The sequence below is a fragment of the Condylostylus longicornis genome, unplaced genomic scaffold (genome assembly GCF_029603195.1).
Source record: "Condylostylus longicornis isolate FDR11 unplaced genomic scaffold, ASM2960319v2 ptg000013l, whole genome shotgun sequence".
In the NCBI taxonomy this organism is placed as follows: domain Eukaryota; kingdom Metazoa; phylum Arthropoda; class Insecta; order Diptera; family Dolichopodidae; genus Condylostylus; species Condylostylus longicornis.
In genome coordinates, this window is record NW_026577982.1 from 7,074,742 (window position 1) to 7,090,354 (window position 15,613).

At 24.0% G+C, this 15,613-nt stretch overlaps 1 protein-coding gene across 3 annotated transcripts in view; it reads left to right on the forward strand.

Moving 5' to 3' along the window:
- The window catches only part of LOC129605683 (kinesin-like protein Klp10A), a 31,133-nt gene extending 15,873 nt beyond the window's left edge, over positions 1-15,260 (forward strand). For all 3 annotated transcript variants that reach the window (XM_055515586.1, XM_055515587.1, XM_055515588.1), the window contains 6 exons: positions 12,729-13,047; positions 13,128-13,394; positions 13,472-13,718; positions 13,807-14,466; positions 14,540-14,714; positions 14,850-15,260. In XM_055515586.1, coding sequence (XP_055371561.1) covers positions 12,729-13,047; positions 13,128-13,394; positions 13,472-13,718; positions 13,807-14,466; positions 14,540-14,714; positions 14,850-14,992 — 1,811 coding nt within the window. In that variant the 3' untranslated portion in view covers positions 14,993-15,260. The remainder of the gene's footprint in view (positions 1-12,728; positions 13,048-13,127; positions 13,395-13,471; positions 13,719-13,806; positions 14,467-14,539; positions 14,715-14,849) is intronic.
- The last annotated feature ends 353 nt before the right edge of the window (positions 15,261-15,613 follow it).

Genomic DNA, 15,613 nt, shown 5'->3' on the forward strand with positions numbered 1-15,613 from the left:
TTGATCAAAGTTCAAAATTATAAGAGAATATAAATGAATAAATTTGAACAATACATTCTAAATGTTAAATCGCTTTTATTGTTATTCTCAAAAATCTGTAACTCAGATCATCCGCTTAGGAAGCGGTACGTCATTGGTAACGGGACAATTTCGAGGAAAAAAATTTTTTAATTTTTTTCTACCCTGACTGCTACGTGATTCTTCTATTCTTCAATTGTATGAAAATCTTTTTCTCATTATTTTTTTGCGTAAGAAAATATAAATTACTTGATTTTGTACAAGGGATAAGAAATAGTGTTACCACATCAAATAAACAAAGAATTTTTCCAAAAATTAATTAAAATGCATTAAAAAATCCCTAGAATGTACCCAATTAAATTAATGATTTAACATTTTCCCAAGAAATTCCGATAACTTTAATCATTCTGTCTTATTATAATAATTAATTTATTAAAGCCTTTAGATCAATTTTATTAAAACATAATCAGGCATGATGAGAATAAGAAAAAGAGCCAAAAAATTTCTTTTTTAAAATCCAAAAAAAAAAAAATCGGACACGCCAAACTCTTCCTTATATTTCTTTCCCTACATAGTAAATTTATTAATTAATTAGATTTTCATTATCCTTTCCACAGAGTACCCACCATCCCATCGTTTACTTTTACAATAACTAATGATGTAAGGAGAACAAGGGATTAGAAAATAAAAGAAAAAAGTTTTTCTTTTATTTTTAATGAATTAATAAAATTCGACATTGACCTTCAATAATTCAAAGAAATATTATCCTTTTGTATTCATGTAATAATATTTTTTATATGCCGCTTTTTAACCATTTCTCTATTTCTATGCCTTTTTTTAATAGACTGAGTAAGTGATTTGATTTCTATACATTTTAATTGCAACAAATAAATAAATTGTAAATTTTTAATAGTTTGAGTTAAAATTCGAATTTAGAAATGGAATTTACATTCCTTTTATAAAATTAAAATCAAAGTTAATTTAAAAAAAAAAAATCACAGAGTAAGAGGACACGCTTAAAACAGAGAACATATTTTGATTGCTAATTTACACACTGCCGTCTGCTTTTTATGTTAAAATATCATATTATCTATAATAAGCCTTGAATTTTTTTTATTAACAAGTTTAAGGACGGTCCTTAAAAAATATTACATTAATATTTTTTTTTACAATTTTTAAAATCCAACAGTGAAGTCAGTTTAAAATTGGGTGGTCAAATTCATTATGAACTAATTTTTCAAGTCATTACACCTTGGAAGTGTTGCAAAATCAGAGTCAGGCTCGAAAATTCAAATGCATAGCGGTGTAAGTTGTATGTCGAGCCAGTATCGAATTCGAAGTGTGGAGGAGAACATTCGAACTCTAGGTCAGTAGTGAAATAGTAAGGACAGTTAAAATTGGAATATAAAGTTTAATATCCGAAATTTCGCTATCTGTGAGTCAGAAAATCAATAAAATTGGAATTCGGGATCGAAATCAGAATTTCAAACTTTTCATAGTAACGATTTACATATTCAAAAAAGTTGGGAGTAGAGTATTGCCTCGAACTTTTTCATTGTGATATTTTTTTATTACAATTTTGATTGCCTGCCAATTGCTGTCTTGAATTAAAAATAGCAAAATTCTACTGTACTCTTTATTTCATATTATTGATTATATAAAAATTTATGTAACATCAAGCTAAAAATAAAAGTTCACCATAATTTTTATAAAAACTTTGGTAGCACACAATATGGAAAAATATTTTCTACAAATTGTTTTTTTAACAACTTTTCCAGTGGACTATAACATCAAGGTCAAGAGTTCTTATATAAAACTGTAGGATCTGATATCCTTAATAAATTCTATAATCATTTATTTTATTTTTCTATTTTAATATAATCTGGCTATGTAATTAACTGTATGCAAATATATACATAAAATATTAATGTTTATGTGTTTTAAAATGTAACTTAATTTCGTTTTATAATTTATTAACGCTTTCTTCCCCCCTAAAGAATTTTCTTAATCTACACTAAAATGCCACAACCGGAATAATGTAATATTTTAAGGTGTTCATTACAAAGGAAATGAAACAGTCACCATTTCGATATTAATGTGATTTTTTGAAACAAAAAAAAAAGAAACGAGGAAAATAAGTGTGGCCGTTTTGACAAATTATGACATAATTTTTCGAACATACCGCTAGCGGAATACAAGAATACGACTGGTCGCCGAATGATAAGCATAAAGTCTCAAGATTTTAGAAGCCGATTGACGGATTGATTTGAACTTATACCAAAGGTTTTGATTTAAGTAAATTGATAGTTGTGTTGTCATATGGTAGGTGCATTGCAAAAATCTGTTGAAATCACATTTCGCCCCTTTTTCTAATGTTTATCAAATTTCAAAACAAAAAATTGATCATGGTGCGGTAGCGCTGCCTTTTGAACATTGAGCGAACTCCAACCTCATTTTTGAGAAAAATTATAACAGATAATAAGATCATTACTTGGTTTACACAAGCTAAAGCGAAAATGGGCTTAATGGCTGTGTACAGTTTTACAAAGATTAACTTTATAAATATCCAGCGATTTCCAAAACCAGTTTGATTATCTCTAATCTATACATAGATTATTACTGGAGTATGATGATCATAAATGTGACAATCAGTTTCGCGTTTAACCTTTTCGTAAATAATTTCCATTAAAATGTTTTACAAAACGGCATACTTTTCTTTTCAAGTATATCACTTTAACATATTTATTAAAATCAAAAATTATATTTTCTGTCTTTTAGTTTTGAAATATAAAAGTTTATGAAAATAAAACACAGAAATAAAATTTTAAGGACTATGGAAAATCCATGTTTTTATGACCACATGAAAAAATTGGAAATATGGAAATAATTTTTGTGTTTGGCGCTTTTTTTTTGCTTTTTATAGGTAAATGGTTACCAGGGTACCCATACTTTGGCCATTGGAAAAATATATTCATGTTGTAGACTTTCAAGTTTAATTGAACAACGAATAAAATGTACAACATATTCGTTTTTTCAATCTCTATAATTAAATGAATATTCGAAAAAAAATTCGAAACAAGTAATTGTAGCGTACCCACACACTTATATACATACACAAAATATAATTTGATTTGCGTGTTGTTGAAAAAAATTTTTTTTCCATTTACCTAACTTCCTTTTTCGTGTAGTTTTTTTTCGAATGTGTTTGGTTTTTCTGATTTTCCTAAGGTATTAGATAATTATTAGATAATTTCTATTTAGTTTTAGGTGAAAGGAAAAAAAAAGCAGCGAATTAAAAAAGCATATGGACTTTTATTTTTAATTTTACGAATTTTTATCACGTGAAAGGATTAAAAGGGTTAGAAAGAAATGAAAATACCATAAGTTACCATAACACATTTATGCCGTTCACTTGTATTTTTTTGTGTATTGTGGGGACAGTATATTGTTTATTTGATTTTAATTTAATTGTAGTGTTCGTTCTTTTAAAAGTTCAAATAAAAAATTGTGTATAATATTTAATTGATAAAAAAAAAAAATAATTTACGCCTGAATTTATGCAATTATTGTACAATATATTAAGTTGAATAATTTTTCAAAATTGTACTAATTAAATAATTTCAATGTTTTCATGATAAAAAGAAAAAAAAAATTAAAAAAAAAGAATGAAGTAAAAATTAAAAAATTTAATCAATTTTAAAGTGAAAAATTATGAGACCTGCCGTCGTCTCTTTTCCATTATTTTGATAATTAGTGTCATTTATTTTTATAGGTAATGTGAAAAATATAATGGCAAAAACAGAACCAAAGCGGTGAACGACAACGGCGAATGATATGCGTTGAACGCCGGAACGGCGAAATCATCTTTTTAGTACTTTACATATAATGTCAAAAAAAAGTTGCCAGTGGTAAAATAGGAATTTAGTCTATTTTACCGCCGGCACCGCGTCGGGAATCTCGCTTGATTCTGGGCACTCCAATTTAAATATGTGTATTTCACATCAATTTTAACTTTTCGTCGCACAAAATCGCTCTTGTTCTATTTTCAACTTAAACATGTGGTGCAACAGATACTTTGCAAATTTTTTAATTTATTGAAAAATAATTAATTAAAAAATAATAAAACTAAAAGTGGTTGATGCAATAAGAGCCTAGATCAATAATATTTTAATTAATTATATTTTCATATGTTATTCTGGTATATTTTTTGAAATTAATTATACTTAACACTCACGTATTTACATATATATTTCTTAGTCGAATCAAATAAATTTTAACAAAAATTACGATGATGTCAACTGATCTGAACTGATCTCAATGCATCTTAGTCAACATTTTATGTTTGAATATAATTCTAAATTATTGTAATTACCAAAAATAGCTCAATTGATTGAAAAAAAATCAAGTTTTACAATAAAAAATTCAACTACTTTCTAATATTAAATTTGTTGATTTAAAACTTTTTTATTGAATTGTCATTAATAAAATAAAATTAAAATTCAATTTTTGTGTACTTAAGGTCATTTTTTCAAGATAACAATTTTTATAATAGCATAAAAAAAAAATTGATGAAAGAAAAACCTTGAATCAATGCGAATTATATACGAATTAAGGATAGAAGGTTAATATACGTATATAATTTTATTTTTATTAAAAAAAATAGTTTATTCAACAAGGAAATAAAAATTTTCTATACATACTCGTACGTATGTAAATAAATACAAACATAGATTTTAATATTGTCCTTGAATTGCTATCAACCATTTTTATTATTTATTTATTAAAAAGTTCGACAATTTACTTATTTGCTTTTCAATAAAAGGAAAACTTTTTTAATTTTTCATTTAAATTTTTATTAATTTGATTATTTTCGAATATCGAATATATACGTACATGAATGCATAAAAATATAAGAGTTTTAAGAGTGCGTTCTGAAATTTTCAATGAGCATTTTGCGATTAGCGACAATTTACGGTTTTGTAGAAACACTGCTAAAAGTGTTAATTTTATTTTGTTAATATTAGTTTCAAGAAAATTATTATTTCGCTTTATTTATTGAATGGAACTTAAAAATGTCAAATTTTATTATACTACAAATGTTATACAAAATCCATTTTTTTCTCAATATTATTAACATCGGATATCAGTACCGAAAAATAGGGTGCAAATTTTTTATACTAAAATATTTTTAATCAAAAAATAAAGGCTTAATTGAGATCGAACTGTATATTCAGTTAAATTAAACTAAATTCGGATTATATTACCAAAATATAATAATGTAAATACCAGCTGTTATTGACATTTAACTGTCATACATTTTGTAAATGCGAAATTGTTGTAAAATTGCAGATATAAATTCAGTATTGATTATGTGTGATTTTTAAATTTTTTCTAAAAAAAAAATACGCAAGCAAAAAGTCTATATAGAATTTTACAATTCATTGTCAAAAGTACATAGATACATACGAGTATAAATGTAAAGGTTAAATATAATAACTGTCATTTGTGTCAGCAAAATTAAATATTAAAACGTTAATGTTGTTTAGAAAATAAAAAATGAAAAATTCGAATGAAAATATTTTCAATTCTTTTACCATTTTTTTTCTCTTTATTCTAAATAAATATTTCCACTAAATACAAAAATTTATTCTATAACAAAGAGAATTACCGTTAATTTGTAAATAGATTAATGTGTGTAGTGTACAGTGAGTGTTTTCGATATACTATACATTATACAATACTATACAATACGAGTATATTGAAAACTGAAAAATCATAAAATATTCGAATAAAGGTGCTATTAGAACAATTCTATTTATAAGTTTTACATTATTAAAAGGTATGAGCACTTTGTTATTGTTCATTTGTATTAGTTTCCCGCGTTTTTTCGAATTTTATTTTATTTTCTCGTTTGTATTATATAACTTAATCCTTTGTGTGTAGGGTGAAAATAAGAAATATTTTTACACACTTTTTTCTTTTTAACAAATAAATTTTTTTTAATGTACAAATTAAAAAAAAAATAATAATAATAATAACTGCATAAGTAAGTTGTATCAGAAAATGGGTGAGGAAGGGGGAGGGGAGGGGAATGTGAAATTGATTAAAAAAAAAAAAAAATAAAAGCGAAAATGAAAAAAAAAAATAATTTACTCATTTTCTTTCATACAAATTTTTGGTCATAAAAATGCTACCATACCTGGCAACATGTGCATGTCGTAAACTCTATTTCTCTGTATGTGTGTGTGTAAGTGAATTTATTTATGAAAAAATTTATGTTTGACCATAGTTAGCCAACGATTTTTCTATACTTTTCCTATAAAATATGTAATTATTATTGTGAGAAAAATAACAAGGATATTTAGAAATGAATTTTCATTTTACTTTTTTTTGCTTTGTCTTTTGCTTTGTATTCAATTTTTACCCCGTTTAATAATAAAAAAAAAATTACGATTAAATTTTAAATGAATAGGAAAAAAACAAAAAACAAAACAAAAAGCTACTTATTGTTCAATAAATAGTTGGGATAAACATGAAAATTTTTAAAAAGGAAGAAAAAATTAAACAAAAAAAACACTTTAATAGGAAAAACTTTAAAAGGAAATTTTTTTTCCCATTTTTTACAAGCCACTTTTTGTTTCACTTTTTTTGTTTTTCTTGTTTTTTTTTTTACTTTTATTCAATTTTAAGGTTTTCCTTTTTAATTTCAGATTTATTTCTTCTCAGTTTAAGTTGAAATTTTGAACGAGGAACAAGTTTTTTTTCCTTTAAAATTAAAAAAAAAAATTGTTACCTTAAAATAAATTTTGTGTTGAAAAAAAATTAAAAAAAAAAAAAAAAATTTTAATTTGATTTTTGACATATACAAAAAAAATCTGTCAAAATAAATTTTAAAAACAATTTGACATTTTTACAAAAATTTTGTTGTCATAAACTTTGATTAAGAAAATTTTTGAAAGTTTTTGTTTGTTTGTAAAAGAAAAGAAAAAAAAAATACCAAAATGAATTTAAAATTTACAAGATCACTTCGCCCTAAAACAAAACAATTGAGTAAATGAAAAAAAAAATTTTTTTTTGCTATAATAAATTAATATTAAAAATTAACTGTTAGATTATTAATTTGAAATTAATTGTCAAAATATTTTATAACTCGGTACTTGTGAATACTAACAAATTTTATTCAACTTACTGTCATTTAATTGACATAAGTACTAATTTTTTTAATAATTGATTGTCAATTACATAATAATTTTAATTTTTTTTTTATAATATCTTAAAAGGTTAATGGATTATAATAATATTGTTAATTTTTGATATGGTAATAATGATTTATTAAAAATATAATTTATTAGAACTATTTTATGTTTTTAAATTAGAATTACGCATTTTGTTTTAATGCTTGAAAATATGGAAAGTAATTTAAAACTTTGAGTACATTTGACGAGTAAAATTGGTCAAAGAGTAACCAGAGTTGCAAATAATGATTCTGGCTCTGATATTACATTAAAAATTAAATACGTTTAATGTGTTAAAAAAGTTTGAATAAATCAGGATTCAAGGGGTTAAAAAAATTATTATAATTATAAATATGTTAATTAATTTTATTAATATTTGATCACGAACTTTGTAGTAAAAATTATTAATTTTTTCGTGTCTGTCAAGAAGTTGTCACAGTGTTTTTTCAATGCAGAAAGTTTGGTATTAGGTCAATTTTTTTTGTATGACTAAAAAAAAATTACAGTACAAATTTCCATGCAGTGTTTTTTTTTTTAAGAACAAATTTTTTGACATTCTTGGAATTGTTGGAATCGTAGCCAACTGCTATTTCGATTATAGATTTAAAAGTATAGATAACAAAGCCGACTTAAGTATATAATTTTGCATTATGGTCACAAAAATGATAAAAATTTATACGTTTTAAAAATCTCTATGACATTTCCAATAGAAAAGCAAATTTTTTTTTTTTGATTTGCTAGAACTTGAACTTGTTGCCATCGTACAATGCTCTTAGTTCTGCACTCATATATTTTATATACATATACAAATTATAATAATATTTAAGTAATAATTTTTATTCATTATTCTCAAAGTATTGTTGTATGTTATTAAATAAAATTATAAAATGTTTGGAATATAAAATGTTAACACGCCATCTATTAAAAGTATGTAATTTCACTTCAGTTAGAATTATTAAATTAAAATATATATATGTACACAACATGAAAGCAATTTATATATAGTGATTATAGACTGCAAATTAAAATTTTTACGTATTTTAGTTGCATTTGGATAATTATTTGAATAGTTTCATAATAAATTGTTATTTAAATAAAAAAAAAATACTTTCAGTAATTATAGTCTTATTTTTTTAAAATTTAAATATTTTTAAGTGTTTAAATAAAATATTGAATATTTTTAATATTACAATCGTATATAAAGTTTCAAGATAAAACAGATTATTTTAGTTTTCGAACTGTGATCTAACTTTTGGGAGTTCTATGTTGTTATATTTCATATTTACTTCTGTGTAATTAATTTATAAGCTAGTGTCATTACTACCTGTACATTTAAACAGTTCAATTAGAATTGCTGTTCAGATATTTCGGAATGTTTATCAGTATTCATATGAAAAAGTTTTGCCACGTTCTTCTATACTAAACTGAATGTGTGCTATTTTTTTATGTTTTGTCAAATTTTTTGAAATTTTAATTGACATCGAGTTATACTGTCATATGTCTCAAAATCGTTTTCAATATTATTGTGCCGCGTCGAACTTACACGAAATATTTTTACATTTTTGATGATTGCTGTAAAATTAACTTAGCACACGCAAGATCGTAAGATCATAAGATTTTTTTTACCAAGATCAAACTCCCTGAAGACCGCGTTCTTTTCTGAAAAATGTATCGATTTCTTATTTTAATTGTTCAGCAATATACTTCCAAATTTTGTTATCCGTATTCTTTGTATATTTTCCAATTTATTTCAATATGAAATGCAATACGAAAACGGTACCAATACTCTTATTATTTTAAGTTTCAGCTCCTGTTCCCCTGGGTATTTCATATTTTTTCCATCAAAAAGAATCGTCAAATCTTGCGAAATATTCTGTCAATTACATACCATATGTGTTTCCCATGATCACAAAGAGAAAATTTCAAATAAATAGAAAATTTTAATTAAAAATTTAATTAAATTTTTAATAAAATAATTATTTCATATAATTCAAATATATTAATTAAATCAAAAAGGAAGAAAAAATAGCTTACTTTTAAAAAATCATTAATTAAAAAAAAAAATCACAATTTTAAAGAATGGCCGAGTAAATAATGACGTTTTAATTAATTTACAGGTATGTGTGTGTCGTTTGGTATTTTCCGCATTTTTTGCAAAATGAAAATTTTTTTTATTTCAATTCCTGTGATTGAATTTTAATTTAAAAACTTTATTGTATTTATTTATTTATTTTATTCTTTATTAAATTTTTCTGTTTTAATATTTAAATGTTTTATTGAATTCTTTTGTACACAAATACTTTTGATTGACAAAAATAGCGCCAAAAAAAAGAAGGTTTTTTTTTTTGTTTTCAATTATTGCTTTTGTTGTTATTTCCAATCCTATACTGCCACAACCCTTATATTAACAGTTATTTATATTTAAATGTGATTAACAGCTCTAGCTATATATATACATTACTTATAATTTGCTTGATGATGATGATGATTTTTCATTCATGCTTGATTAAGGATTTAAGGATGTTGATTGTTTTCTTTTTTATTTGGTTGCATTTTTTATTCGTTTATCAAGAAAATCGTGTCCAAATATACTTTTGTTTCGCGTTTTTCTTTGATCCTGTGCTTTTTCCTTTTCATGAATAAATTTTGTGTGTGTCCGACAATTTTTCTTGATTTGTTGATTTTTGTTTTTTTTTGTTTCTTTCTTTTTTATTATTTTAGATTTGGGTCAAGGCAAATTTTATTTTTGTTGATAGAGATTTTTATATATTTATTTATTTTTTTGTTTTCTTTGTTTTTGTTTGCATTTAAAAAATAAAGTTCCTTACGGTGAAAGTACAAAAGAATTAAAGTGAAATGGTCAAATTAATAAAGTTTTATTCTTTAGATTTTTTTCGTGTTTGCATTTAAATTTAAAAAGGATTGCCAAATATTTTCGAAATCGCTTGTCTCATTCATTTTAAATCGAAAATAATATCAGAAGAGGAGAGAATTATTGCGCCACCGCTGGTCGTATATCGTAAATTAATGCGCACTGAATTCGAATTGGAAATTTAACTGAAATTCACAATTACATACCTATATAATAAAAAATTGTAAATTGTTTTCCAGAAATTATTTTAAACAATATTATCAAATAATTTTATTTTTTTAGTATGGAGGTTTTCGTTTGTGGACGCTGCGCTGAAAATTCTACATTGGAACTTTAATTAAACTTAAACAAATTCTGAAACTTCTAAATAATTAATCGTTCGAAAATAACATAAATGACATTATTATGAAACTTAAATTTTGAAATATTAAAATTATAAAAAAAAATCTCATGTGGCAGGGAATAAATCTAAACTAAATGATTGCGTTACATTTCTAATTCTTTCCTTAATTAGAAAATGGATTTTCGAACGCATTTGATTATAGCAGGTAATTTCCGAACCATCTATAATTTTCAATTGTGTACAATTTTCGAAAATGTTACGAGTAAGAATTAATCTAGAACTAAATCCATGAGAACCCCACTCCGTATTTTTAATATAGTAGTTTTTTTTTTTTTCAAAAGTTTATTACAAAAATTAGTAAGAAAATTTGATTTTCTTTTTAAAATTTCTATTCTATCAGAATTTTATTAAACATTAGTTGAATTTTTTTGACATTTCCTCAATTAAACAAACTGCAATCACTTGAAAAAAGGATGGCCATATGCAGTATTTAATTTCTGTGTAGCATTATAAGTCAAAATGATTTGGTAACTCTGTTACGACACATGTAAGAATATTTGTAAATTGTAATATTCAGCATTGTAATAAATTAAATTTTTTTTTTATTTTTTTGAATATAAAATGTTTAATTTTTTCATGTTTTGTTGAAAATGATTACAAAATAGTTTAAAAATGCACTAAAAATATTGTGCAAGCAAGATAAAAAAAAAGTAATTGTATAAGTTTCACGCAATTACAAGTTTCCTTTCAATTTTAGTTTAGAATAAAAAAAAAAGATTTATTACTTGACACAGTTTTTGGGGTCAAACTTTTTTTATAAATTTTTTTTGTTATCTCTTCAAAGTAAGTAAAATAAGTGAAATTCAAAATTTCTTTTAAAAACTATTCATTAGAAAAAAAAACGATATATGCAATTTTTTTTCTTATTTGACAAATATAGTGTTACCGTTTTTTTTTTTTCTTTTCTGGTATTTTAGAAATTTCTTGCAATTTACGATCATCAAAAATTTAATTTTTTTTTACAAAATATTTTTGTAGTTTCTATAAAGATTTTAAGTTTTCACATTATTTTAAATCAAATTTCAAAATATTTGCAATTAATCTTGCTTTAAAGTTTTTATTTTTTCGACGTTTCCGAAGAATTCATGTTTTGGTATTTTGTTTTGAAGTGTTAAAGTTTTGTCCTGAAAATGTCATGTAATTTTTTTTTATATACGTTATCCTTTTTATGTTAATCGCTAACAATTATCGTTTTTTTTTGTTCACGTTTTTCTTGCAGAATTAAGGTTATAACAATATTTTTATTATATGTGCACATAAATTTGGTTAAGTTTAAGTAAAGAAATCTAAAAATAGGTCAAATTTTTTTTTTTGGGGTATATTTATAACTAAACTGGTTATATATAAAAGTATAATGAGTGTAATTGTAGTAAGGATAAGCATTACCATTTTTATATATAATTATATTTTATTCATGGATTTTTTTGGATTGAACGGTAGAAGATAAGTGTATAGTATTATCTAAATTTCTTAACTGTCATTTATTCATATTGTATGATATGATTGAGATATTTTAATATAGTTTATGGTTACCTAAGACGGCAAGTTGTTAATTAATTCGAAAAATCAAATTTTGACTTGATTATAAAAAAAACATGACATTTAATAAGAAATGTGGCGAAATTCGGCAGGTCCTGAAGTAATTTCGTCGCTTCTTTATCAAATTGTGTTTTCGAATTGATAAAAAATTTTGACAAAAATTTGACAATATAATTTAAGATGTATAATACACTTAATAAAGTAAATTTCCCAATAATGGTTCCTAAAAATTTCCTAGCTTGACATGCATTGGTTGAAAACTCAAATATACAAAAGATCATCATTTTTATGAAGCAAGAAATGTATTTTAATATTCAAAACCAATGTCCTTATTCGAATTATATTAATATCATTTTAATAATATTTTATTTATTACCTCTGACTGAAGTTCAATGATTTATGTTATCACACTACGAGTAATAACGAGTTCTATAACCTGGCTCGGTCACATCATTTTTAAGTTATATGGTAACGCTTTTGCGATAAATATTCATATATTCATACTTTCAACATAACTTGCAATTTTTTCATATTTTACATACTAATGCATCCAAAATAGAATTAAATTAAAATATATTAGTTCGGCGTATAATTTTAATTGAAGATTCTTAAATTACTTTTGAAAATGTGAATAATTTTTTTATTTAATTTATTTTTAAAGGACATCGCACAAACCGTACAACACTATCAAGTGCTAACGGTAGTCATATGGAAAATATTCCACCATCAAATCAACCACCACAACCGACTGGTTTAGCAAAATCACGTTCAACAACAAATGCATCAAAAATGTCAATAACAGGTTCACAAGCATCACAAATAGCCCAACCAAGACGTTCATATGTTGTTAAAGAGGTTGAAAGGCTTAAAGAGAATCGTGAAAAACGTCGTGCTAGGCAAGCTGAATTAAAAGAGGAGAAAAATGCATTAATGAATATGGATCCGGGTAATCCAAATTGGGAAACAGCAGCAATGATTCGGTAAATATTTTTTTTTTTTATTATTTTGATTTAATAGAAAAAATATTTAATAAAAATGAATTTGGTTTTTGTTTTTGCAGAGATTTTCAAAGTACATTAGAATTCCGACCGTTAGTTGATGGCCAACCAGTTGAGGATCATCAAATTACTGTATGTGTAAGAAAAAGACCAGTTAGTCGCAAGGAACAGATGCGTAAAGAAATTGATGTGATATCAGTGCCTAGCAAAGATACTCTTATGGTTCATGAACCAAAAACAAAAGTTGATTTAACAAAATTCTTAGAAAATCATAAATTTCGTTTTGATTATGCATTTGATGATACTTGTTCAAATGAAATTGTTTATAAGTAAGTTTTTAAGAAATGTTTTTGTTTGAATATCTCTAAAATTTTAATTATATTTTGCTTATTCTAATTTTTTTTAGATATACAGCAAAGCCTTTAGTTCGGACAATATTTGAAGGTGGTATGGCAACATGTTTTGCATATGGTCAGACTGGTTCAGGCAAAACACATACTATGGGTGGTGAATTTAATGGTAAAATACAAGACTGTAAAAATGGTATTTATGCTATGGCAGCTAAGGATGTATTCGCATACCTAAATAGTTCACGATACAATCATTTAAATTTAGTTGTATCAGCAAGCTTTTTTGAAATTTATAGTGGAAAAGTATGATAATATTGATTTGATATTTGTTTTATATTTATTATGTATAAAAGTTGTTTTTAAATTAATTTTTTTTATTATTATCTTTTAGGTTTTCGATTTACTTTCTGATAAACAAAAACTTCGTGTACTAGAAGATGGTAAACAACAAGTTCAAGTTGTAGGGTTAACTGAAAAAGTTGTAGAAAATGTTGAAGAAGTATTAAAATTAATTCAACATGGTAATACTGCACGTACATCTGGTCAAACATCAGCAAATCAAAATTCATCTAGATCACATGCTGTATTTCAAATTGTATTAAGACCACCTGGTTCAACAAAAATTCATGGAAAATTTTCATTTATTGATTTGGCTGGTAATGAACGTGGTGCTGATACATCATCATCAAATCGTCAAACAAGAATGGAAGGAGCTGAAATTAATAAATCATTATTAGCATTAAAAGAATGTATTAGAGCATTAGGTAAACAACATGCTCATTTACCATTCCGTGTATCAAAATTAACACAGGTATTAAGAGATTCATTTATTGGTGAGAAAAGTAAAACATGTATGATTGCAATGATATCACCTGGTTTAAGTTCATGTGAACATACATTAAATACATTACGTTATGCTGATCGTGTTAAAGAATTAGTTTATAAAGATGCACCAGAACGTAATGATGATATGATGGAACAAATGGATGATGAAGATATTAAAAATGGTGAATTAAATGAAAATGAATTAGCACATTTGAGATCATTAAATGTAAGTTTTTTATTTTTTGAATGAATAATAATAGAAAATGAAAAATAATTATATTTTCATTTTTTTGTTTTAGGAACAAGACATGACAGATGAATTATATAATCAACATGCCGCTATATCAGAATTACAACAAACTGAAGAAATGGTTGTTGATCAACATAAGGCTCTAAATGATTTTCTCCTTAAATTTGTTGCTGAAAGTCGAGACTTATATAATTTGACAAATTATGTTGATTATGATCAAGACGGTAATTACATAGAAAAATTACTTTCAACCAAAGCATTTTTTTTTTAATTAAAATTTATTTAAATACTTGCTTATTAAATTATATGAGTAAAAAATAATTTCGCATTCATAATATATTTTTTTAAAATAATTTTAGCTTATTGTAAACACGGTGAAGATATGTTTACACGATTAGTTGAAGCTGCTTCACAGGTACGTGATTCAATGGCAGAATTTCGATCAAAATTAGCCCAAGAAGAGATGTTATCGTGTACAATAAAACCAACATCGAGGCACTAAAATATTTAATTAATTTTTAAAAATAAAAACAAAGAGAAATAATTGGAAAAATTTAAATTAAAAAAAAAAAATAAAAAATATTAATGATTATCCTTAAAAACAAAAAAGAAAAAATAATTCAACTAAATTTTCAACTAAAATTTAACATTATATTTAATTAAATAAAGAATTAAAATTAAAAAAAAAACACAAAAACCCAGTCTCTATAATATTAAAAAATATATAAATATAATAACATATGTGTATATATATATATATATATATATATATATATATATATTTAGATTTATATATATATATATATATATATATATTTAGATTTATAGTATATAAATCAATAGAAAGGGGGAAAATCATTAAATTAACTTAAAAAATTTATTTAAAAAAAATTAAGAAACGAAACAACCCTTTACTTAACTATATGTATAAAAAAATAAGAAACATCTTATCTAAATTACACTTATAAATACAATTGTTATTACAATAAAGAAAGGAAAAGTAAATAAATAAAACACAGAAATTATATTTATATTTGAAAATAAAATTAAAATTAAATCAAAAAAAAGAAAATATTTAATTTAGAACTTGTCAGAAAATTTATAATGTACATACATATATCAT